The following is a 24,551-nucleotide window of genomic DNA, read 5'->3' as shown; positions in this document are numbered from 1 at the left end:
ACAGTAGAACTCCTCTAACAATTCCCCGGGGCTTTGCTGTCTAGTTGCAAGCAGGTGACGTGCGTAGACCTGATTTACAGGGTGGATATAATGTCCTTTTAACAGTTCGATCGCAGCATCGAAGTCCTCCGCCTCCTCGATGAGGGTGTAGATCCCAGGGCTTACCCTTGAGTGCAGGAGATGCAGTTTCTGTCCTCCTGAGGGGGTGCCTCCGGCCGTCTCGAAGTAGTCTTTAAAGCAGACTAGCCAGCCAGTGCTTAAATATCACCGCCGAGTTCTCCGCGTGGGGTCTGAGTTGTAGACACTCCGGCTTGATTCAGAGATCCAGCCTTTCAGTTTAAGTGTAGTCTATTAAATTGATGCACGATCAATTACAATTAAAGACGAGGTAGTAACATAACTGAAGGCTTTAATAGACTAGAACTGTTCCCCAGCAGCTTCGGTACAGAATGAGGGCTGCTGGGACGGCACCGGTTCTTATACCCCGCCTGTCAGGGCAGATCTACATACCAAACAGCCAATGGTAAACTCCTAGGTTTAACGAATGGTCTTCAGCCTCTCGGGTACTGCAATACCTGATAATACCACAGTGGGGCAAAGATAAGCCATGGTACAGAGCAACGCCAACTGTCCAGCTAGTAAAGCACCAAAGAAGCAGAGAGACCTCAAGCCTGGAAAGGCATAATCCAATCCAACCACAAGAGGGTGAGTGACTGTGTCAGCGCTGTGGAGCCAATCAACCTCAGCATTGTGGAGAGCAATGTTTAGCCATCTCAGTGCGGTGTTTCAACTGCAGCCACCTGGGACACTTCAAAGCTAAGACACCCAGGCAGGCGGAAAGGTCCAAGGCAATGCATGAGATTGAGGTACCACATCAGGACAATACCCAACCATGCTCCTTGGGTGAGGTCTAGCATCCTGGATTCTCTTTTTGGAATGCATTCATCTCAGTAAACGGTCTCCTCACCAATTTCAAATTGGACACGGGAGCCAGTGTTACGGGCAAGGGTCCGCAATGCCTGATGCCACCCAAGATATAGTTATATGGAGTTATATGGAGCAGGTGGCATCAAACTCAGTCAAAGGTACATTGCAGGTAACACTCCATTACAAAGATGAACAAATCCTGGAGGCATGATTTGCAATTCACAATCGAGAATTTTCCCTTTTTAAGTAGAAAACCAGTATTGACTTCAACCTCCTTCAAAAAATTGGCTAAGACAACCAGCAAGAGTCTGGTTCCAAGTATAAAAAGGTTTTCCAAACACTGGATTTTGCTTTGTTCATTTATGGGATGTGGGCGTCGCTGGTTAGGCCAGCATTTATTGCCCATCCCTAGTTGCCCTCAGAAGGTGGTGGCGAGTAGCCTTCTTGAACCGCTGCAGTCCTTCAGATGTAGGTACACCCATTGTGCTGTTAGTGAGTGAGATCCAGGATTTTGTCCCAGCGTCAGCGAAGGAACAGCGATACATTTCCAAGTCAGGGTGGTGAATGACTTGGAGGGGGACTTCCAGATGGTGGGGTTCCCAGGTATCTGCTGCTCTTGTCCTTCTAGATGGTAGTGGTCATGGGTTTGGAATGTGCTGACTAAGGAACCTTGGTGAGTTAACATAGATTAACATAGAAATTACAGTGCAGAAGGAGGGCATTCGGCCCATCAAGACTGCACTGGCTCTTGGAAAGAGCACCCTACCCAAGGTCAACATCTCTACCCGATCCCCATAACCCAGAACCCCACCCAACATTAAGGGCAATTTTGGACACTAAGGGCAATTTATCATGGCCAATCCACCTAACCTGCACATCTTTGGACTGTGGGAGGAAACCGGAGCACCCGGAGGAAATCCACACACACACGGGGAGGCTGTGCAGACTCCGCACAGACAGTGACCCAAGCCGGAATCGAACCTGGGACCCTGGAGCTGTGAAGCAATTGTGCTATCCACAATGCTACTGTGCTGCCCGAGTTATTGCAGTGCTCCTCGTAGGTGGTACACACAGCTGCCACTGTTCGTCGGTGGTGGAGGGTTTGAATGTTTGTGGAAGGAGGAGCAATCAAACGGGCTGCTTTGTCCTGGATGGTATCGAGCTTCTTGAATGTTGTTGGAGCTGCACTCATCTAGACAAGTGGAGTGTATTCCATTACCTCCTGACTTGTGCCTTGCAGATGGTTGATGGGCTTTGGGGGGTCAGGAGGGGTGTTACTCGCTGTAGGATCCTAGCCTTTGACCTGCCCTGGTAGCCACAGTATTAATGTGGCTATTCCAGTTCAATTTCTGATCAGTGGTAACCCCCCAGGATGTTGATTGTGAGGGATTCAGCGATGGCAATGCCATTGAATGTCAAGGATCGATGGTTAGATCCTCTTTTGTAGGAGATGGTCATTGCCAGACACTTGTGTGGTGCGAATGTAACTTGCCACTTGTCAGTCCAGGCCTGGATATTGCCCAGGTCTTGCTGCATTTGGGCACGGATCTGAGGAGTCGTGTATGGTGCCGAACATTGTGCAGTCATCCACAAACATCCCCACTTCTGACCTTATAGTAAAAGGCAGGTCATTGATGAAACAGCTGAAGGTGGTTGGGTCTAGGACACTACCCTGAGGAACTCCTGCAATGAAGTCGTGGAGCTGAGATGATTAACCTCCAACACCACAACCGTCTTCCTTTATGCCAGGTATGACTCCAACCAGCGGAGAGTTTACCCCCCCGATTCCCATTGGCTCCAGTTTAGTTAGGGATCCTTGATGCCATACTCAGTCAAATGCTGCCTTGATGTCAAGGGCAGTCATTCTCACCTCACCTCTGGCATTCAGCACTTTTGTCCATGTTTGAACAAGGCTGTAATGGGGTCAGGAGCTGAGTGACTCTGGAGGAATCCAAACTGAGCGTCCGTGAGCAGGTTATTGCCAAGTAAGTGCCGCTGGTTAGCACTGTTGATGACTCCTTCCATCACTTTGCTGATGATGGACAGTAGACTGATTGGCTGGGTTGGATTTGTCCTGTTTCTTGTGTACATGACACACCTGGGCAATTTTCCACATTGCCGGGTAGATGCCAGTGTTGTAGCTGTACTGGAACAGCTTGGCTCGGGGTGCAGCAAGTTGTGGAACACAAGTCTTCAGTACTATTGCCGGAATATTGTCAGGGTCCATAGCCATTGCAGTGTCCAGTGCTTCAGCTGTTTCTTGATATCATGTGGAGTGAATAGTATTGGCTGAAGACTGACATCTGTGATGGTGGGGACCTCCGGAGGAGACCGAGATGGATCATCCATTCGGCACTTCTGGCTGAAGATTGTTGCGAATGCCTCAGACTTGTCTTTTGCACATGTGTGCTGGGCTCCTCCATCATTGAGGATGGGGATATTTGTGGACGACTCCTCCACTGAGTTGTTTAATAGTCCACCACCATTCATGGCTGGATGTGGCAGGACTGCAGAGCTTAGATCTGATGCCTAGGTTGTGGAATCACTTAGCTCTGTCTATTACTTGCTGTTTATGTTTGGCACACAAGTAGTCCTGTGATGTCGCTTCACCAGGTTAACACCTCATTTTTCGGTATGCCTGGGTGTTGCTCTTGGCATGCTCTCCTGCATTCTTCATTGAACCAGGGCTGGTCCCCTGGCTTGGTAGTACTGGTAGAGTGTTGGATATGCCGGGCCATGAGATTGGCTGACTGAAGACCACATAAAGTATTACATTAAGGGAGGATGCCAAGCCAATGTGCCTGTTCGCAGCATGGAAAATACCACCCTGCTCATGAAGTAAGGGCAGTAACAATTGAACTCAGCCGACCAAATGGTGTTCCAGAATGCTCCCAGTTCCGAAGTCAAACAAGTCTATCTGTGTCGACACATCTCAACAAGGCAATGGCAAGAGAAGTTCATCCAATTGCCTTGGTGGACGACAGCCTGACAAAGCTCTCCAAAAGTAGTGTTTTCACAGCAGCTTCTTACAACTTCCATTAGACTAGACATGCAAATTGCAGACTACCTTTATCACCCCTTTGGCAAATCCTGTTTGAACTGATTGCCATTCGGCATTACGTTGGCACCAGAGACTTTTCAATGCACAATGTTGGCCAATTTGCAAGGCTTGGAAAGTGTAACTTGCCATATGGATGATGTTTTAGTCCATGGCAGAACCATGAAGGAACATGATAGGAGGCTCATAGCTGTCCTAGAATGCTTTCAGGAAGTTGGGTTGACACTAAGCGAGAAATGAGAGTTCTCTTATACCGTTATTCGATACTTAGGATACACTGACAGCAGAAAAGGCATCACAGCCGACCAAAACAAAAAAAGCTATCAATGAGAGCCCAACCACACCATCTATTCCAGGTCTCCAGAGATTCCTGGGTATGGTGACCCAGTTGGTGAAACTTCTACCAAACCTGGTGGAGGTCAAAGAATGCTGTGCCACCCTCTTAAAAAAGGCCAAGTCGGGTGCTGGGATGTGCACCAGGAGCAAGCACTTGATCACAATGCAGCCATGCTATTCCCATCCAATATCCTGGCTCATTATGATCTACCCTTCCCACTACTGTTAGGTGAATTGGACATTCTGAATTCTCCCTCAATGTACCCGAACTGGTGCCTAGGGAATTTTCACAGTAACTTAATTGCAGTGTTAATGTAAGCCTACTTGTGACACTGGTAAACATTATTACAGCAGCGGATCCTCATTCACATACCTAAGGGCAATCATATTTCAGGAACAGCTGGGTGGATGTCACCGACCAATATATTACACACCGAGAGAACTGTCAGACAGAGATACGGTGTGCCATTATTGAAAAAAGCTCTCACAGTTATGTGAAGTTGCAAGAAGTTCTCGAACTACATTATCAACCTAAAAGCTACCACTGAAACTGGTCTGACTGTTAGACAGGAAGGAACTTGCAAAGATGCCCCCAAAAATTCAGAAATTCCTTTGTGTCTCATGAGATTCACAAATGGGACAGTGTATGTTGGATTGGATTTGGATTTTGTTTATTGTCACGTGTGCCAAGGTACAGTGAAAAGTATTTTTCTGCGAGCAGCTGAACAGATCATTAAGTACATGGAAAGAAAAGAAAATACATAATAGGGCAACACAAGGTATACAATGTAACTACATAACACCGGCATCGGGAGAAGCATACAGGGGTGTAGTGCTAATCAGGTCTGTCCATAAGAGGGTCGTTTGGGAGTCTGGTAACAGCGTGGAAGAAGCTTTTTTTGAGTCTGGTCGTGCGTGTTCTCAGACTTTTGTATCTCCTGCCCGATGGAAGAAGTTGGAAAAGTGAGTAAGCCAGGTGGGAGGGGTCTTTGATTATGCAGCCCGCTTTCCCCAGGCAGTGGGAGGTGTAGATGGAGTCAGTGGATGGGAGGCGGGTTCATGTGATGGACTGGGCTGTGTTCACGACTCTCTGAATTTTCACACCAGATATTTCATTACAAGTTCCAGCAAATGCTTAATTATTTAAAATTTAGTAGAACTATTAACCTCAAATGGTAAAAAAGAAAATATTTACACTTGACGCAGATGGATCACACAGCTCTCACAGTCAATGTTGTGTGCAATCAGCACAGACCTCACTTCACTTGGCCTTGCTTTACGTGCGTATCACTTCAGTTATGCGGGTAGGAAAAAAAATCTATATAGCAGAAATAAGGGTAATGTGGCAACCCTGTGCATAGGTACCTGTCAACAAAATGTCTCATGGGCTGCATTCATATCCCAGATGGGCCGCGAGCTCATCACTGCCATAAGACAGAGATTGAGTAACCCCATCAGCAGCAAATTGGGGAGAGGAACAGTTTGTGATTGGAGGAGAAGTTTCTTTAAGTATCTCCTCCATCTACAGGCATTTTGAAAACTACCTCAGGGGGCCACACTGGGGGTCTTTGCTGGCCGCATACAGTCCATGGACTGGACATTCCTGGGCTAGAAAATGGCAGGTGGAATATAATGTGACTCGCTGTGAAGCTCTTCACTTTGGTAGAAAAAACAAGAAGGCAAATTTCTTCTTACATTATTGTTGATCAGAAATCAATCAATCTCGGCTTTAAACATACACAATGACTTAGCTTCTACAGCCCTCTGGGGTAGAGAATTCCAAAGATTTACAACCCTCTGTATGAAGAAATTTCTTCTCATCTCGGTCCTAAGTGACATCCCACTTTATTTTGAAATTGTACTTCCTGGTTCTAGATTCCCAACCAAGTGAAACATCTTGTCTGCATTTAGCCTTTCTATTTCTTTAAGCATTGTGTAGGCTTCATTGAGATCACAACTTATTCTTCAGAACTCTAGAGAACAGAGGTCTTGTTTGCCCAATTTCTCTTCATAAGACAGGACCGCCATCCCCGGATCAGGTCAGGTGAGCTTTCATTGCACTCCCTCGATGGCAACAACATCCTTTCTGAGGTAAGGGGACTAAAACTGCACACAGTATTCCAGGTGTGCTCTAACCTAGCCCCTATACAATTGAAGCAAGACCTCAGTATTCCTGTACTCAAATCCTCTTGCCATAAACGCTAACATTCCATTCGCTTTCCTAATAGTTTGCTGCACCTGCATGTTAGCCTTCAGTGACTGGTGGACAAGGACACCCACATCTACACTTTCCAATTTCTTACCATTTACCATTCATGCCCTCATAATTGCTCTTATTTAAGTTTAAAATACTAGTCTTCGACCCAGTGTTCTCTCACTCAAAATTAACATAAAATTGAATCATATTGGGTGTGATTTAATGGCTGCATTGCACTTAAGTGAGTGATGAAGCCGCTAAATCACAGGCAAGGCCAAAATCAAGAACCGCGCCGATCTGTTTACGATCTAACAGGCCTGCTCCCGTTGGCGAAATCAGGGTCCCGGCCTAGTGTGGTGCGAAACCAATAATCATCACTTAAGCCCTATCTCCATACAATTAAAGGGAGCGAGCCCCTATCCAACGGCCTCTCGTGATCCAACAGCCTCCCCAGCAAGTGATCACGGGGGATCCAATCAGTACTCTTTTTTAAAAAATATGAAGTTGGGGGAAAGGTTGCTGCGGGACCTGAGAAGGTGAATAGCCATCTGTGGTAGCTGCCTTGGTGCTCAGAGGCTGTGTGGGAGAGTCAGCTAGGTCGGGGTGGACTGCCAGCGGAAGAGGGTGGGGCTGGCTGGGCTGAGGGAGGGCGGGGGGGGGGAGGAGATGGGTATCTCAGTGGCCACAGGTCTGTCATGTCAACCACTGGATCATGTCTTCCTGTTCTGGAGGCAATCCCAGCCCCTGACCGCTTGCCTCAACGACTACCCATAACTATCACTGACCGTGGAGGCCTCTGGCCACGCAGCTGAAGGTTATTGCTCATAGGGAATTGTCAATCAATTAAGTGAGCACTTCACACCTCCCAAGTGGATTCCCGTGGGAAAGGCATGCTATTCAGCATGTGGAAGTTATTGCCTAGAATCCCAATTAAACTTGATGCCTGGACCCGGGCCCCCGGGTGGCCATATTCGGGGCATCGGACCAGCCAGGATTGGAAACGGGTGCGGAGGCAGATGTTGTAGACTTCACTTGTTGATCGCCCGAAGGCGGATCCTGATGGGTTGGAGAGCAACCTCTCCACCCTGTGCCCTGGCGTGGTGGGGGGACCTGTTGGAATTTTTGACTCTTGAGAAGGTTAAGTTTGAACTGAGGGGAAGGATGGAGGGGTTCTACAATTCATGGGCATTATTCATTATGCACTTTCAAGAACTGGATAACATTGAACATTAGTTGGGGTGGGTGGGTGGGAGGGTTGGGGGAGGGGGGCGGCGTGTGTTAATGGCGACTATGGGTGACTCCTGATTCATTTGTTTATGTGAACATGCGGGCTAATGTTTGGGGTTTGGTGGGAGGATGGGATCGTTGCTATTGATATGAGGATTGACATATTTGTTACTGATTATTGTTTATTGTTGGTGGGTGTAAATTTGGGAGAAAATGTCAAAAAGGAAAATAATTTTATTTTTTTAAATAAATAAATAAAGCACCATGAGAGAATTTGCTGAATAAAAGGCACTATTTCAATGCAAAACAAAAATAAATAAATTGATGCCTGGATATTGTGCCTGAACACAGCGGAGACAATACCACGGACGCAGCGGCCAACATCCGAACACTCAGCGGCTGGGCCCCAGCACTGGGCACATTACCTCATCCAGAGGGTGGGTGTGTGCACTGGGAAGGGGACCAGCACCCAGCCCAGGTAACATTGCGTAAGGGTATCTGAGGTACAGGCTCAGAGGTTCGGTGAGCAGGGGGCCCCGCTGCAGCCGGGGGTACGTGGGGCATGGGATTTGTGTTCATCCTGCATTGCAGAAGAAAGTGCCAGAGGCACCATATTGGTCAAAGACCTTTCACATCGTGGTTGACTAGTTCTCCCGATGGATTGAAGATAAGCAATTAGATACGGCGATCAGCGAGGCGGTAATGAAATCCTTGAATAAATCATCTTCAGACAGCAGAGATGTCCAGATCTGAGAGGGACATTCTACAGGGACTGGAGGATAAACGGACCGCGAGGCTTGAGATCCTCAGTCACGTTCAGGCAACAGAGAGTAGCGGGCCGCAAGGGACAGCTTTCCCCGAGGCTCAGGCAGCGCACTGGGCTTGAAGAAAAAAAATAACAGTGAGGTCACAGGAAAACAGTGAGCTGATTGGTTGGTTAGTAACTGATATCAGAGACTGTGTCTGAATAGTTGTAACTTAAATAACAAAAAAAGATAATAGTTAGGGAACCAAGCTTGGAGGATAAAGGAGAAGTGAGTCTAAAAGCAGAACCAGGAATGGATGGATGAGTACATTTATATATTCTATAATAATAAGGAGCTAAGAAGAAGGGCCCGAGTTAACATTAGTCAGTATTATTTGATATCAAAAGGATGAATTGAATTTAAAGGGTAAGACATGCAGCAGAATTCCAAGCCGTGGTCTGCTCTTCCTCCTCCATGTGGGAGACCAGGAACATTTCCACTTCCCAGAGACACCATGGGTGGGATTCTCCACTGGCGTGAATACCGCCCCCGCCGGTTGCCGAATGCTCCGGCACCGGATATTCGGCAGGGGCAGGAATCGTACCGCGCCAGTCCCCCCCCCCCCCCCCCCCCCCCGGCGATTCTCCAGCCCGCGATGGGCCAAAGTCCCGCTGCTGGAATGCCTGTCCCGCCAGCGAGAATCAAACCACCTCTCTTCCCGGCGGGACTAGGTGGCGGGGGGTGGGCTCCGGGGTCCTGGGGAGGGGGGGGGGGGAGGCACGGGGCGATCTGGCCCCGGGGGGTGCCCCCACAGTGGCCTGGCCCGCGATCGGGGCCCACCGATCTGCGGGCGGGCCTGTGCCGTGGGGGTACTCTTTTCCCTCCGCTCGGCCACAGTCTTCACCACCGCCGACGCGGGAGAGACCCCCCCCCGCTGTGCATGTGCGGGGATGACGTCAGCAGCTGCTGACGCTCCCGCGCATGCGCGGACATCCGCTGACCGGTGGAGTCCTTGCGGCCCCGGCTGGCGTGGCACCAAAGGCCTTTCCCGCCGTTTGGCGGCGCGCCAACCACTCTGGCACAGGCCTAGCCCCTCAAGGTGACCTTTGGGGCAGCCTGACGCCGGAGTGCTTCACACCACTCTATCCCGCCGGGACCCCCCGCCCCGCCGGGTAGGGGAGAATCCCGGCCCATGGGTGTAAGAAGTGTCTCCGGCTGCAGATGCTGTAACCCCAAGTTTCAGAGCGGGAGTTGTGGCTGGGGACACTATGGTGTATCTGCGATGAAGAGAGCATCGAGGATAGCACATATAGAGAGGTGGTCACACTGCAGGCTCAGACTTCACAGGCAGGAAGGGAACGGGTCACCACCAGACAGAGCATGGGAGCTAAGCAAGCAGTGCAGGAATCTCCTGTGGCCATTCCCCTGCAAAACATATGTACCATTTTGGATACAGTTGAGGGGAATGACCTCTCAGGGGAAAGCAGCAACAGCCAAATTCATTGCGCCATGATTGATTCTGCTGCAGAGAGGAGGAGTATAAAGTGTGGGAATGCAATAATTATAAGGGATTCAATTGCTAGGGGAATAGATAGGTGTTTATGTGACCACAAACGAGACTCCAGGATGGTATGTTGCCTCCCTGGTGCTCGGGTCAAGGGTGTCTCGGAGTGGTTGCAGGACATTCTGGAGGGGGAGGGTGAACAACCTGTGGTTGTGGTACACATTGGTACAAACGACATGGGCAAAAAGAGGGATGAGGTCCTCAAAGCAGAACATTAGGGAGTTAGGAAGAAAGTTGAGAAGTCAGACCTCAAATGGTAGTGATCTCAGGATTACTACCAATGCCATGTGCTAGTCAGAGTAGAAATAGCAGTATATATCAGATGAATACATGGCTGAAGAGATGGTGTGAGGGGGAGGGTTTCAGATTCCTGGGGAATCGGACCAGATCTAGGGGAAGTGGGATCTGTTCAAACTGGACAGGTTACACCTGGGTAGGACTGGGACTGATGTCTTGCATGTGTGTGTGAGTGTGTGGTGGTGGGGTAGTACTTGCTGGAGCGTTAGAAAGGGTTTAAACTAATATGGCAGGTGGATGGGAACCTATGTCAGGATTCAGAGCAGGGGGAATCAAGAACAAGAGAAAAACACAGCAAGGAGAATAAGAAAAGTGACAGACAGAGAAACCAAGGGTTAGTATCGGATAATGACACTGTAAAAAATAGTAGGAACTGGTCAAGGAACGTTAAAAGGACTTGCCTGGCCAGTTGCAAGATTGAGGGCTTTTCCAGGGCCAACACAAATAAATGAGCGAAACCCTGTAAAAGTGCAAAACAAACCAAGACACCAGTGGAGGGAGAGGATAGGGAGGGTGGGGTCATCCGACAAAGGGGGGGGGGGGGGTAAAGGGGTTATTCCTATGTAAATACCTGATGATCTTGTTCTGTAAACTCTGTAAAAAACGCAAAAATCTCCATAAAAACACATTTTTTTAAAAGTACTAGACTAGGTTTTGTACCTGAATGCTCGGAGCACTCGAACTAAAATGGATGAATTGCGCAGATAGATGTAAAAGGGGTAAGATATAGTTGGAATTAAGGAGAGATAGTTCTAAGGTGACCAAGAATGGGAACTAAACATTGAGAGTTATCCAGTTTTTAGGATGGACAGACAGAAACAAAAAGGTGGTGGATTTTAATGTTTGATTAAAGAAGATATTAGTACAATATTGAGAAAAGATACTAGCACAGATGATGTGGAATCTGTATGGGTTGAGTTAAGAAACACCACAGGGCAAAAATCATTGATAAGGGTGGTATACAGACCACCAAATTCCAGTGGTAATATTAAGAACAGCATTCGACAGGAAATCAGTGATGCATGTGTTGAAGGAACAACTGTAATTATGAGTGACTTTAATCTGCATATAGATAGGGTGAGTCAAATTAGTCACAGTACAGCAGAGAAGGAATTTCTACAGTGTGTACAGGATGGTTTTCTGGACCAATACATTGAGGAATCAAAAAGGGAACAGGCTATCTTGGACTGTGTGTTGTCAATGAGAAAGGATTAGTTGGCAACCTAGTTGTGAGAGAACCCTTGGGGCTGAGTGATAATAATATGATAGAATTCTTTATCAGTGATATATAGTGAGGTAATTGATTCTAAGACTAGGGTCCTGAATCTTAATAAAGGTAACTACGATGACATGAGGCATGAGTTGGCTATGACGGACTGGAAAACATTACTGAAAGGAAGGACAGTGAACAGGCAATGGCAGGCATTCAAGAAACGAATGGGTGAACTCCAAAAGTTGTTTATTCCTATTTGCCGCAAGAGTAGAAAGGGAACAGTGGTCAAACCATGGCATAAGAGGGAAATTAGAGACCGTATTAAATTCAAAGAAGAGGCATACAAGTTTACAAGAAAAGCAATCGACCAGAGGATTGGGAATAGTTTAAAATTCAGCTGAGGCAGACCAAAGGATTGATTAAGAAGGGGAAAATACAATATGAAAGTAAGCTAGCGGGGAACATAAAAACTGACTGTAAAAGTTTCTATACGTATGTAAGGAGAAAAAGATGAATAAAAACGAATGTAGGCCCCTTATAGTCGGAAATGGGGGAATTCATAATGGCGAACAAAGAAATGGCTAAGGAACTAAACTTGTACTTTCCTTCTATCTTCACAAAGAAAAACATGAATAATGTACTAGAAGTTCTGAGAAACACAAGTTTTAGTGAGGAGATGAAGGAAATTAGTATTAGTAGAGAAATAGTTCTAGGGAAATTATTGGGATTGAAGCGGATAAATTTCCAGGGCCAGATAATCTTCATCCCAGAGTTCTTAAGGAAGTAGCCCTAGTAGATCCGTTGGCGGTCATTTTCCAAAATTCATTGGACTCTGGAATGGTTCCTACAGATTGGAGGGTAGCTAATATAACCACGCTATTCAAAAAGGGAGGTAGAGAGAAAATAGGGAACTATAGACCAGTGAGCCTAACATCGATAGTAAGGAAACTGCCAGAGTCCATTGTCAAGGATTTCATAGCACAGCATTTGGAAAGCAGTGGTATAATCAGACAAAATCAGCATGGATTTATAAAAGGGATTCATGCTTGACAAATCTACTGGAATTCTTTGAAGATATAACTAGTAGAGTTGACATGGGAGAACTGGTGGTTATGGTTTATTTAGACTCTCAGAAGGCTTTCAGCAAGGTCATACAAAGCAGATTATTGTGTAAAGTTATAGCGCATGGGATTGCTGGTGGTGTTTTGAGATGGACAGAAAGCTGGTTAGCAGACAGGAATCAAAAGGTTGGAATAAATGGGTCTTTTTCAGATTGGCAGGCAGTGACTAGTGGGATACCGCAGGGATCTTTGATAGGGCCTCAACTGTTCACATTTATATATTAATGATTTGGATGAGGGAACTAAATGTAGTCTTTCAAAATTTGCGTATGTAGGGTGGGAGGGTGAGCTTTGAGGAGGATGCAGAGATGCTTCAGCGGGATTTGGACAGGCTGTGTGAGTGGGCATATGCCTGTCAGATACAGTATAATGTGGATAAATGTGAGGTTATCTATTTTGGTAGCAAAAATAGGAAGGCAGATTATTACTTGAATGGTGTAAATTGAGAGAGGGGAATACACAGCGAGACCTTGGTGTCCTTGTGAATCAGTCACTGAAAGTAAGCAGGCAGTAAAGAAGGCAAATGCTGTGTTGGTCTTCATAGCAAGAGGATTTGAAGATAGAAATAAAGATGTTTTACTGCAATTGTATAAGGCATTGGTGAGGCCACACCTGGAGTATTGTGTGCAGTTTTGTTGTCCTTATCTGAGGAAGGATGTTCTCCCTATGGAGGGAATGCAGCGAAGGTTTACCAGGCTGATTCCTGGGATAACAGGACTGTCATATGAGGAGAGACTAAGTCGATTAGGATTATATTCATTGGAGTTTAGAAAAGTGAAGGGGGGGGATTTCATAGAAACTTAACAGGATTTGACATTCAGAAAGAATGTTCCCGATGGTGGGGGAAGTCCAGAACTCGGGGTCATAGTTTGAGGATAAGGGGTAAACCATTTAGGACTGAGGGAAGGAGAAATTTCTTCACCAGAGAAGTGAATCTGTGGAACTCACTACCACAGAAAGTAGTTGAGGCGAAAACATTCTGCTATTTTAAGAAGGAATTTGATATTGCTCTTGGGGCTAAAGGGACCAAGGGATATAGGGGGGGAGGCGGGTTCAGGGTATTGAACGTGATGATCAGCCATGATCATAAGGATTTGGCAGAGCAGACTCGAAGGGCCGAATGGCCTCCTGCTTCTAATTTCTATGTATGTACATTTGCGAGCCACAGCATTCTGGACTAGGTGGTATCTGACAGCGACAATTTGCAAATGAATATTTCAACCAATTTGCAATCCATTACCACTTTCAACACCATACAAAATTCTCAAGGTATCCACAGTCGAAAGGAGAGGTAGAAAAGGGTGTCCACACCATGTTCTGAGGAAGATAGAAAACTTCCCTACGGTGATATTAACTTATAGATCCACCTTGCTGCAATGTGGATTAGCCCCATCAGAGCTCCTGATTGGTATAAAAGTCCACAACAACTCCTAATGCTTCAAAGAAACTAATCCCAAAGGTGGCAAACGAGGACTACATTCATGACAAACCTACAGCCTATAATAGAGGTTATCGCACTAGAAGCCTGCCATAGTTATACAAAGATTGGTCAGGGACTTGAAGGAGGCGGCATCATTGTCTGGAGAGATGATGACAGCCAAGGTCATATCTTATCCATATACTGGAAGGTACGATCAGGAGGAGCATCTTCATCCCTCAATGCAAACCTCCTGATACTTGCGTGAATTAGAAGACAGCCAAGTGCAAGAAACACAGACTACAACTCAAATCCGAATCAACAAATGTTACTCAAATCAACAGAGCCCATCACTCATCAGGATGTGAGCAGAACAAGAACTGGAAGAATTGCCAAGCCTCCATCTGAATTTATAAATCCAGAGACTTGAAGTGGGGCGATAGGTGCATGCAGAAGTAGTAGGACGATTGTATGTAAATATGCTGGGTAAGATTTGCGGGAGGCATGTAGTAAAAGGGTACCTGCCATTGCAAGGGACTGGGAAGAGTACCACCCAGTGTGATGTAAAGAGTCACATGACAGAGACTAGAGCCATTTGTAGACTGGACAGACTTATGTAGAATTAGCTCATAGCTTTGGCTACACCCTTTGTATATGAACACAGTTATGTGTTATCAAAAAATGCTACATATTCAATCATACAAAATTCAAAATCTCTTCATGAACCTACTGAACACCTACTGAACAGAGAACAGAATGAAGAGAGGATCAGTTTATCTACGGTATTTCCTTGATTGTTCAGTAGCCTGCCAAAACTACCTGTTTAGGCTTAGATGTAATGGAATCAAATTTCCTAATTTTCTCCCCTCTCCGAAAGCACTGATTACTGCAGGGATGGTGCCATATTCGCGCTATCATACTGGCGAACAATCCAAATGAGCCTAACAATGAATGTTGTTGCAAACATTCATAGATGGAGACAGTATCATAGCCGAGTTCAAACCTGTACTTCTAATGTCAAAACAAGTGATTTTTCCAACAAGTGTCACCAGTTGACAATTAGCAGGAGTAGAAAGCCTGGTTGGTTTGTCATACCATTCACCAATGGTTCTGAGCTCTGCTCCCTCGACCTCTTCCTGAGAATAAGACCCCATGCTCCTCCTAACTGCAAATTACTCAATGCAGTGAGGTGACAGCAAGTAGATCCTTCCAATCACTCAATCTGGAATAGACATACCCTACTAATACAACAAATATGTTCAGATTTCAAATCATTGTTCTCAACTTTTCACAGCCTCCTGGCTCAACAGTTACTTTTAGAACTCATTCCAGTTTCTTTGTTTCAGAAATGTACAGTTTATTGGCCTGAGGATAAAGCCAATTACCATGGAATTGAAGTGATTGTAAACAATGTTCTACATGCAGATGACTACAGTTTGAGAAACATTACCCTGAAGGTGAAATATATTAATTTCTGGCTTCAGTATTGGATCAACAGCTTTGGTGAAAAAACAATTTTTACTACTGCCAACAAGAATATCTTCCATCTCCTTGGCTCCTAAAGTAACAATTGTTTTCTATCCATATCTATTCATTGTTTGGTGTCTACCATCACATCATGCAACAACGTGATTATGGATATCAATGATCTAAGAATTTAAGTAATAAAGAAAAGTTAACAGACTTAGTGTACATTGTATTCCAAAAGGCATTTAATAAAATGCCACAAGACAGGTTTGTCAGCAAAGTTCAAATTCATGGAAGAAAAGGGGCAGTGGCACCAGGATTGCCTGAGTGACAGGAAAGAGAGTTGTGGTGAATAGTTGTTTATTGGACTCAAGGGCCATATATAGTGAGGTTACCCAGGGGTCCGTATGGGAACCTCTGCGTTTTTTAAAGTCTAGGTCATAAATATAGATCGAGCACAACTTCACAATTTCCAGATGACACAAAACTTGGTAATATTGTGAACTGTGAAGGGAATAGATATGGAATTCTAAAGGACATTGACAGGCTGCTGAAATGGGAGGGCATTATGCAGATGAAATTTAATGTAAAAAAATGTGGAATGATACATTTTGGGTGCAAGAACAAAGAGAGGCAATATAAAATAAAGGATATAATTCTAAAGGGGTGCAGAGTGACCTGGAAGAATATGTGCACAAATCTTTGAAGCTGGTAGATTGCAAAAAAATGATTAATGAGGTATATGAGATCCAGTGGCACAGTGGTTAACACTGTTGCCTCACAGCGCCAGGGACCACAGTCTGTGTGGAGATTGCACATTCTCCCCGTGTCTGATTGGGTTTCCTATGGGTGCTCAGGTTTCCTCCCAGTCCAAAGATGTGTGGGTTAGGTGGATTGGCCATATTAAATTGCCCCTTAAAGTCCAGGGATGTGCCGGTTAGGTTATGGGATTACGGGAATAGGGTGGGGTAGACACTCGTAAACGGGCAGAGTACTCATTTGAAGGGCCCGTGCAGACTCGGTGAGCCGAATGACCTCCTTCTGCACTGTGGGGATTCTATGGGATCATAGGCTTTATAAAGAGAGGCATAGAATATTAAGGTTATGGTGAACCTTTATAAAACACTAGTTTGACCTCAACTGGAGTATTGTGTCAAATTCTGGGCTTCACTTTTCGAAAGGATATGGAGTCAGTGGAGAGGGTGCGGAAAATATTTACATTAATGACTCCAGGGATGAGGGACTTCAGTTAAGAGAAGCTGAGACTGTTCCCGTTAGAGAAGAGAAATTTGAAAGGAGATTTGGTCGAGAAGTGGCCAGGACAAAGAAGATGGGGAGAAACTGTTCCCATTCGTGGAAAGGTCAAGAACTCGAGGAGACCAATTTAAGATGAATGGCACAAGAACCAAAGACGATCTGAGGAAAAGCTCATTTGCACAGCAAATGGTTAGGTTCTGGAATGCACTGCCTGAGAATGTAGTGGAGGCAGATTCAATTATGGTTTTCAAAAGGTTGTTGGATGATTATCTAAAGAGAAAAGAAATTGCACGCGAACATGGAATAGGCAGTGGAGTGGGACTATTTGAGTTTTCTTGGCGAGCTGACAGATGGGCTGAATGGCCTCCTTTGGTGCTGAAACCAATCCATGACTCTGTGATTCTATAAAGTAGATCTTATTTGCTTTGGAAGAGAAGTAGTTGCAATGTGGAATGAATCAACAGAATTAATTCAGACAGCATGTGTACTTGAAGCAGGATGCACATGCTAGGAGCAAGAAGCTTAAAAAATTGAAATTATAAATAAGGAATTCAGGAAAAAATGTTTCAAAGCTTGGTTGGGTAATGGAAGAAGCTATTCAAGAAATTAATTTAAGCAATCACAATAAATGGTTTTGAGGAAATTAGATGTGTTACGTAGAACCACAAACAAATACAGGACTGGGCACCATGGTAGCACAAGTGATTAGCACTGTGGCTTCACAGCGCCAGGGTCCCAGGTTCGATTCCCTGCTGGGTCACTGTCTGTGTGGAGTCTGCACCTTCTCCCCGTGTCTGCGTGGGTTTCCTCCAGGTGCTCCGGTTTCCTACCACAGTCCAAAAATGTGCAGGTTAGGTGGATTGGCCATGATAAATTGCCCTTAGTGACCAAAAAAGGTTAGGAGGGGTTATTGGGTTACGGGGATAGGGTGGAAGTGAGGGTTTAAGCGGGTCGGTGCAGACTCAATGGGCCGAATGGCCTCCTACTGCACTGTATGTTCTATGTTCTATGAAGGACATCATGTGTGCCCGGTGAACTACCTTAAATTGTATCAGGCTGAGCTTGGTACATGATGAGGATGTGTTAACTCTGCTCAAAGCATACGCCCACAGACCCACCTCTAACTCTCCCCCTAGCTCAACTTCCCATTTGCCCTTTAGCTCCTCTATCTGAGTTTCCTCCGACTCCATAAGCTCTTTGTAGATGTCTGATACCTTCCCCTCTCTCACTCCCATTCTGGAAACTACCCTGTCCTGTATCCCCGCGTGACGGTAGGAGCAGAAAGGTCGGAACCTGCCTTTCCAAAAAATCCCGCACCTGCAGATACCTGAATCCATTTCCTGCTGGCAGTTCAAACTTCTCCTCTAAATGCTTCAAACAAAGGAAGCTCCCATCTATGAATAGATCCCCCACCCTCTCAGTCCCTGCTCTCTGCCATCTCCGAAACCCCCCATCCGGCCTTCCAGGTACAAACCGATGATTATTACAAATCGGAACCCAAACCATTGCCCCCTCCACTCTCATATGTTTCCTCCACTGTCCCCAGACTCTCAGGGCTGCCACTACCACCGGGCTTGTGGAGTACCGGGCCGGCGGGAACGGCAGAGGTGCCGTTATCAATTCCCCAGACCTGTGTCCTTACATGATGCCGCCTCCACTCACTCCCACGCCGACCATCACCCCCACTACCCACTTCCTAATCATGGCTATATTTGCCACCCAATAATAATTGCTAAAGTCCGGCAGTGCCAACTCACCCTCCCCTCGACTACGCTCCAGCAACATTTTCTTCACTCGCGGGGTTTTACCCACCCACACAAAGCCCCAAATCACTTTGTTTAGCCATTTAAAAAAGGACCTTGGGATAAAGATGGGAAGGCGCTGAAAAACGAACAGAAATCTGGGAGGAACATCATTTTCACGGTCTGTACCCTCCCCACCAGTGACAGCGGGAGCACTCTAAAGTCCTCCTTCGTTTGCTCTACTAGACGGGCCAGATTTAACTTATGTAGTGTCTCCCATTCCCATGCCATCTGGATTCCCAGATGTCGGAAGCTCCCTCCCACTCTAAACGGCAGCTCTCCGTCTCCTCTCCTGCCCCCTCCTCTGGATCGCAAACATCTCACTTTTCCCCATATTCAATTTATACCCCAAAAACTGGCCAAATTCCCCTAAAATCCGCATAATCTCCCCCATCCCCCCTAGTGCGTCGGAAATATACAGGTGCAGGTTTTCAGCGTAAAGCGAGACCCTGTGTTCCAGCCCCCCCGGACCAACCCCTTCCAGTCCCTCGATGCTCTTAACGCATCTTAATGCATAGAGCCAATGGCTCTATGGCCAGAGCAAACAACAGCAGGGAGAGTGGTCACCCTTGCCTTGTCCCTCGGTGCAGCTTAAAATAGCCCGACATCATCCGATTTGTTCGTACACTCGCCACCAGTGCCTTGTACAACAAGCGAACCCAATCAATGAAGCCCTGCCCAAAACCCGAACCGTCCTAACACCTCCCACAAATAATTCCACCACCAATAATTCCACTCCACTCCACTCCAAAGGCCTTTTCCGCGTCCATTGCAACTACCATCTCCATCCCCCCCACCCCCGAGGGCATCATGATAACATTTAAGAGCCTTCTAACATTGGCCGTCAGCTGCCTGCCCTTAACAAACCCAGTCTGGTCTTCCCCTATCACCTCAGGGACACAGTCCTCAATCCTTAAGGCCAATATTTTAGCCAACAGTTTAGCATCCACATTCAATAGGGAGATTGGCCGATATGACCCATATAGCTCTGGGTCCTTCTCCCGCTTCAGAATCAGTGAGATCGTGGCCTGAGACATTGTTGGGGGATGGACACCCCGCTCCCTTGCCTCATTATATGCCCTCACCAGCAGTGGACCCAGCATCTCCGAGAACATCTTACAGAATTCCACTGGATAGCCATCCGGTCCCGGGGCCATACCCAACTGCATGGCCTCCAGCCCCTCTACTATTTCTTCAATTCCAATCGGGGCTCCCAACCCCGCCACCAATCCTGCCTCCATCTTCAGAAACTTCAACTCACCCAGCACCCATTCAACTGCCTCATCACCTCTACCCCAGCTGGGAATTCCGACTCATATAGCCTTCCATAAAACTCCTTAAACACCCCGTTCACCCCTGCTGGGTGCGAGACCACCTCTGTCCTTCACTATTCCTATCTCCCTGGCCACTTCCTTTTCCTCAGCTGGTGCACAAGCATCCTGCTGGCCTTCTCTGCATACTCGCATATCGCCCCCCTCGCCTTCCTCAAATGCTCCACCGCCTTCCCTGTAGATAACAGCCCAAACTCCATATGTAGCCTCTGCCGCTCCTTCAGTCGCCCCGCCACCGGGGCCTCTGATTATCTCCTGTCCACCTGGAGTATTTCCCCAACCAGCCTATCCATCTCTGCTCCCAATGGGCCCGTATCGAGATTAGCTCCCCCCTAACCGCTGCCTTCAGTGTTTCCCAGACCGTTGTTGCCGAGACTTCCCCCGTGTCATTTATTTCCAGATAGTTCTGGATGGACTCCCTCACCCGCCTGCACACCCCCTCATCCGCTAACAGTCCCACACCCAACCTCCATTAGGGCGCTGCCCTCTCTCCTTACTCACCCGTAAGTCCACCCAATGTGGGGCATGGTCCGACACAGCAATCACCGAACACTCTTTATCAACCACCCCCGCCAGTAAAGCCATGCTAAGGATAAAAAAATCAATCCGGGAGTATGCTTTGTGCGCTTGGGAGAAAAAAGAAAACTCCTTCACTCTTGGCTGTCCATACCTCCATGGGTCTACTCCCCCATCTGCTCCATGAACCGCTTTAGTTCCTTCTCTACGGCTGGCACCTCCCTGTCCTTGACCTCGACGGGTTCAATCTTGGATCAATGACCGTATTAAAGTCCCCCCCCCCTCCCCATGATCAGCTTATGCGACTCTAGGTCTGGGATCTTCCCTAACACCCGCCTCATAAATTCCACATTGTTCCAGTATGTATTCAGAAGCACCACCAGCAGCCCCTCAAGTTTCCCGCTTACCATGATGTACCTGGCCCCCACGTCCGCCACTATTCTCCTTACCTCAAATGTCACCCGTTTCTTCATCAGGATCGTGGGCCCCCTAGTCTTAGAATCTAACCCTGAATGAATTACTTGGCCGACCCACTCCTTCCTCTATCTGGTCTGATCTATTACCCTCAGGTGCGTCTCCTGTACCATTGCCACGTCCGCCTTCAATCCCCTCAGATGCGCGACACGGGAGCCCTCTGAACTGGCCCATTCAGCCCTCTAACGTTCCATGTGCTCAGCCTTGTCGCAAGGCTTCCCACCACCCCAAGATATCACCCTTATCAGGCCAGCCTCTAGCTCGCGTCTCACATCTCTGTGGGCCGGCCCTCGGGCATCCGCCGTCCTCGGCCTCCCATTTGTCTCCCAGCAACAGTTCCGCCCCTGTCAGCAGAGCCGCACCCCCCCCCCCCACTATCAGCAGCACCACAATCCCAACCCCCCTTAACAAACTTACCACCTGCTCGCCCCCCCACTGCGCTTCTGTGAGCTAGCCCGCCCAGCTAGCCTGGTAACCGCCCATGGCGCCAGATATCCTATCCCCTATTGTTCTCCCTCCCCCTCCCGCTCGAACATACATATTCAAAACATCACAGTGCCCAATAAACACACAGTAGAAAAAAATCCCTCTACCCTCCACCCACTGAAACAAAGTTACTTACAGATCTGAGCAACTGCTCACAAACCTGTTACAAAGGGCACTGCATGTACAATTCAAAAATAAAATAACTTTAACAGAATCGAGACCGCAATACCTTCCCCCAAGGTTCAATGCCCTCAAACCTCTGTCAGCCTTTTGTCTTGATAAAGTCCATCACTGCGTCCGGCGATTCAAAGTAAAGTTCCTGGTCCTCATAAGTGACCCAAAGACACACTGGGTATAACATCCCAAACTTCACCCCCTTCTTGAAGAGGGACGATTTTACCCTATTGAATCCGGCTCATTTTGGCCAGTTCCGCGCCCAGGTCCTAGTAGATGCGCAGCTCATAGTTCTCCCACTTGCAGCTCCGTGTCTGCTTGGCCCACCACAAAATCTATTCCTTGTCCAGGAACTGGTGCATTCGCACCACCATCGCCCTCGGCGGTTCATTCACTCGCGGTTTCCTCGCAATGCTCTATGCGCTCTGTCCACTTCCAAGAGTCGAGTAAACGTTCCATCTCCCAGCAACTTGTCCATCATATTTGCCACATGTGCCCTTGTGTCCTATCCCTCACTGCCCTCCGGGAGGCCGACGATCCTCAGGTTCTGTCTCCGGGACCTATTCTCCAGGTCCTCCACCTTCTCCTGCAGCCTTTTCTGGTGGTCCCTCATCAGCCCCACCTCCGCCTCCAACGCAGTTAAATGGTCCTCTTGCTCGGACACCTTCTCCTCCACCTTCTGAATCGCTAGTCCGTGGGCTTCCAGCCCTGTTCCACCTGATCAATCGTTGCCTTAATCGGGTCTAGCCCTGCCTTATTTTGCTTGGCGAAGCTCTCCTGAATGAACTCCACCAGCTGGACCGTTGACCACTGTGCCACCAAACCGGGATCCTGCACCTCCGCCATGCTTTCCCGTGCTGCAGGTTCTACAGTCGCCTTCGTTACTCGACAAATTCTTCTTACACAACGCTTCTGGTCCACGGCTCCAGAGACTGGTGGGGGATTTCTCCTCACTCTCTCACTCTCCACCGATTTTTCTCATAAAATTCTGAAAAAATCGGGAGAAAAGGTCCAAAAGGTCCGTCACGAGCCGGAGCTACTAAATGTGCGACCTCCTACTCTATGGCCGCCACCGGAACTCGACAAGAAAAAAGTTGCCAGCCCAATGGAGACATTTCTTCACACAAAGAGTGGTGAGCCTGTGGAATTCATTACCACAGGAAGTAGCTGATGCTAAAAATTTGAATATATTCAAGAGGCGGCTGGATATAGCACTTGGGGAGAATGGGATCAAAGGCTATGGGGAGAAAGCAGGATTAGGCTATTGAGTTGGATGGTCAGCCATGATCGTGATGAATGGCGGAGCAGGCTCGAAGGGCAAAAGGCGTCCTCCTGTTCCTTCCTTCAATGTATCTATATATCTATGTACACCACCAGAACATCATACAGGAACTGAGATATGAGAATCAAGCAGGTGGTGTAATAAAACAGGCCTCTGCCGCATGCTTAGCAGTACCCGGAGGGCCAACACGAGCACTAGCCTCAGTTAGGTGTATGGGGAACTTGCAGAAGGAGGATCACTTGAAGATTCATGTCCTAAGCTGTGTGAGTTCATTAACTCAATCTGCACACCAACTTTGATTCCATATGTTTCTGGTTTTAGGATGGCTCAGAGGAACGACACTTAAAGCATTACTGGTACACATCATGGCCTGATCAGAAGACACCAGATAATGCTCGCCCACTTTTACAGTTGGTCCAGGAGGTGGAAGATGCCAGACAGCAAGCTAAGAAGGACAACAGTGGACCAGTGATAGTCCACTGCAGGTACAACAAAGTCAAATTTGAACGCCAATTTCAGGACTCAAAACTCATTGCACTGTTTACAACTTGTAACACCACCAAGGGCATTGCACTGCGATCTTTGTAGGCAGAGTGTGCGATCTTTGTAGGCAGAGTGTATGAGCATACTTTAACATGAGAGTTCAAGTGAACAATTCAGCGGGATTGGGGTTGGAGAATCCCCCGGGGATGGTGGTGCGAATCCCGCCTTGCCGCCCCAACGCCAGCTACCGTATTCTCCGGCGCGGTTTTGGGCGGGGGCAGGGTTCACGCCTCGCCAGTCGGGGCCGTTGGTAGCGGCGGGAGCAGTCTTCGGGGGGAGCGCGGGGGGATCCAACCACGGGAGGGGTCCCCGCGTGGCCTGGCCCGCGATCGGGGCCCACCAATCTGCGAGTGGGCCTGTGCCGTGGGGGCACTCCTTCCTTCCATGCCGGCCCCTATAGGGCTCCGCCATGGCCGGCGTGGAGAAGAGAACCCCACGTGCATGCGGCAAAACATGCCAGCGGTTCAGCGCATGCGCGAGATCACGCCGGCCCTTTGGCGAATTCGCGCAGTCCCTTCGCCGCTGGCTGGCGCGGCGCCAACCCCTCCGGCGTCCACCTAGCCCCCGGAAGTGCGGAGAATTCCGCACTTTCGGGGGCTGTTGGCGCCGGAGCGGTTCGCGCCGGTTTTCCCGCGGCGTGGGGACTTAGTCCCCGGAAAGGAGAATCCCGCCTAAGATGTCTGTGTATTTATTTTCGTAAGGAATGTTCCACATAAGCGAGCTGCTTCAAAATCATTCAGAAATCAAACAAATGCTATCTTTGGTTATCTTCCCTATATATTTGACTGGATAGCTGAGCTATTTGCTGATGCAATCAAACCAAAACAGACAGAAAGTCTCTTGGTTAGTTTTCACAAAGTTAAGCTCCTACCAGAGTCGGGTTCTCAAACAGTCCCAGTTCGTATTACAATTTGAGGTCACATACCAAAGTTCAATGCCAGTCAAACACATTTTCTCTTATGTTGCTCACAGGTAGTCAAACACATGTTTTCTCAGGTTTCTCACCAGGCCCACTCCACCACATCATTTACCTCTGCAAGCACTCAAGACTGCACCAACTTGTATTCCTCTGCAAGCAAATCAGACAGCCCTTGACTTCTGCCAGGTCTTCTGCAG

At 47.7% G+C, this 24,551-nt stretch overlaps 1 protein-coding gene across 5 annotated transcripts in view; it reads left to right on the top strand.

The window, feature by feature from the left end:
- ptpn5 (protein tyrosine phosphatase non-receptor type 5) overlaps positions 1–24,551 on the top strand; it is a 296,571-nt gene that overhangs the window by 252,550 nt on the left and 19,470 nt on the right. For all 5 annotated transcript variants that reach the window (XM_072518941.1, XM_072518940.1, XM_072518943.1 and 2 more), the window contains 2 exons: positions 15,450–15,560; positions 23,214–23,377. In XM_072518941.1, coding sequence (XP_072375042.1) covers positions 15,450–15,560; positions 23,214–23,377 — 275 coding nt within the window. The remainder of the gene's footprint in view (positions 1–15,449; positions 15,561–23,213; positions 23,378–24,551) is intronic.

The sequence above is a fragment of the Scyliorhinus torazame genome, chromosome 10 (assembly GCF_047496885.1).
Source record: "Scyliorhinus torazame isolate Kashiwa2021f chromosome 10, sScyTor2.1, whole genome shotgun sequence".
Lineage (NCBI taxonomy): Eukaryota > Metazoa > Chordata > Chondrichthyes > Carcharhiniformes > Scyliorhinidae > Scyliorhinus > Scyliorhinus torazame.
This window is presented reverse-complemented; position numbering and strand designations above follow the sequence as displayed.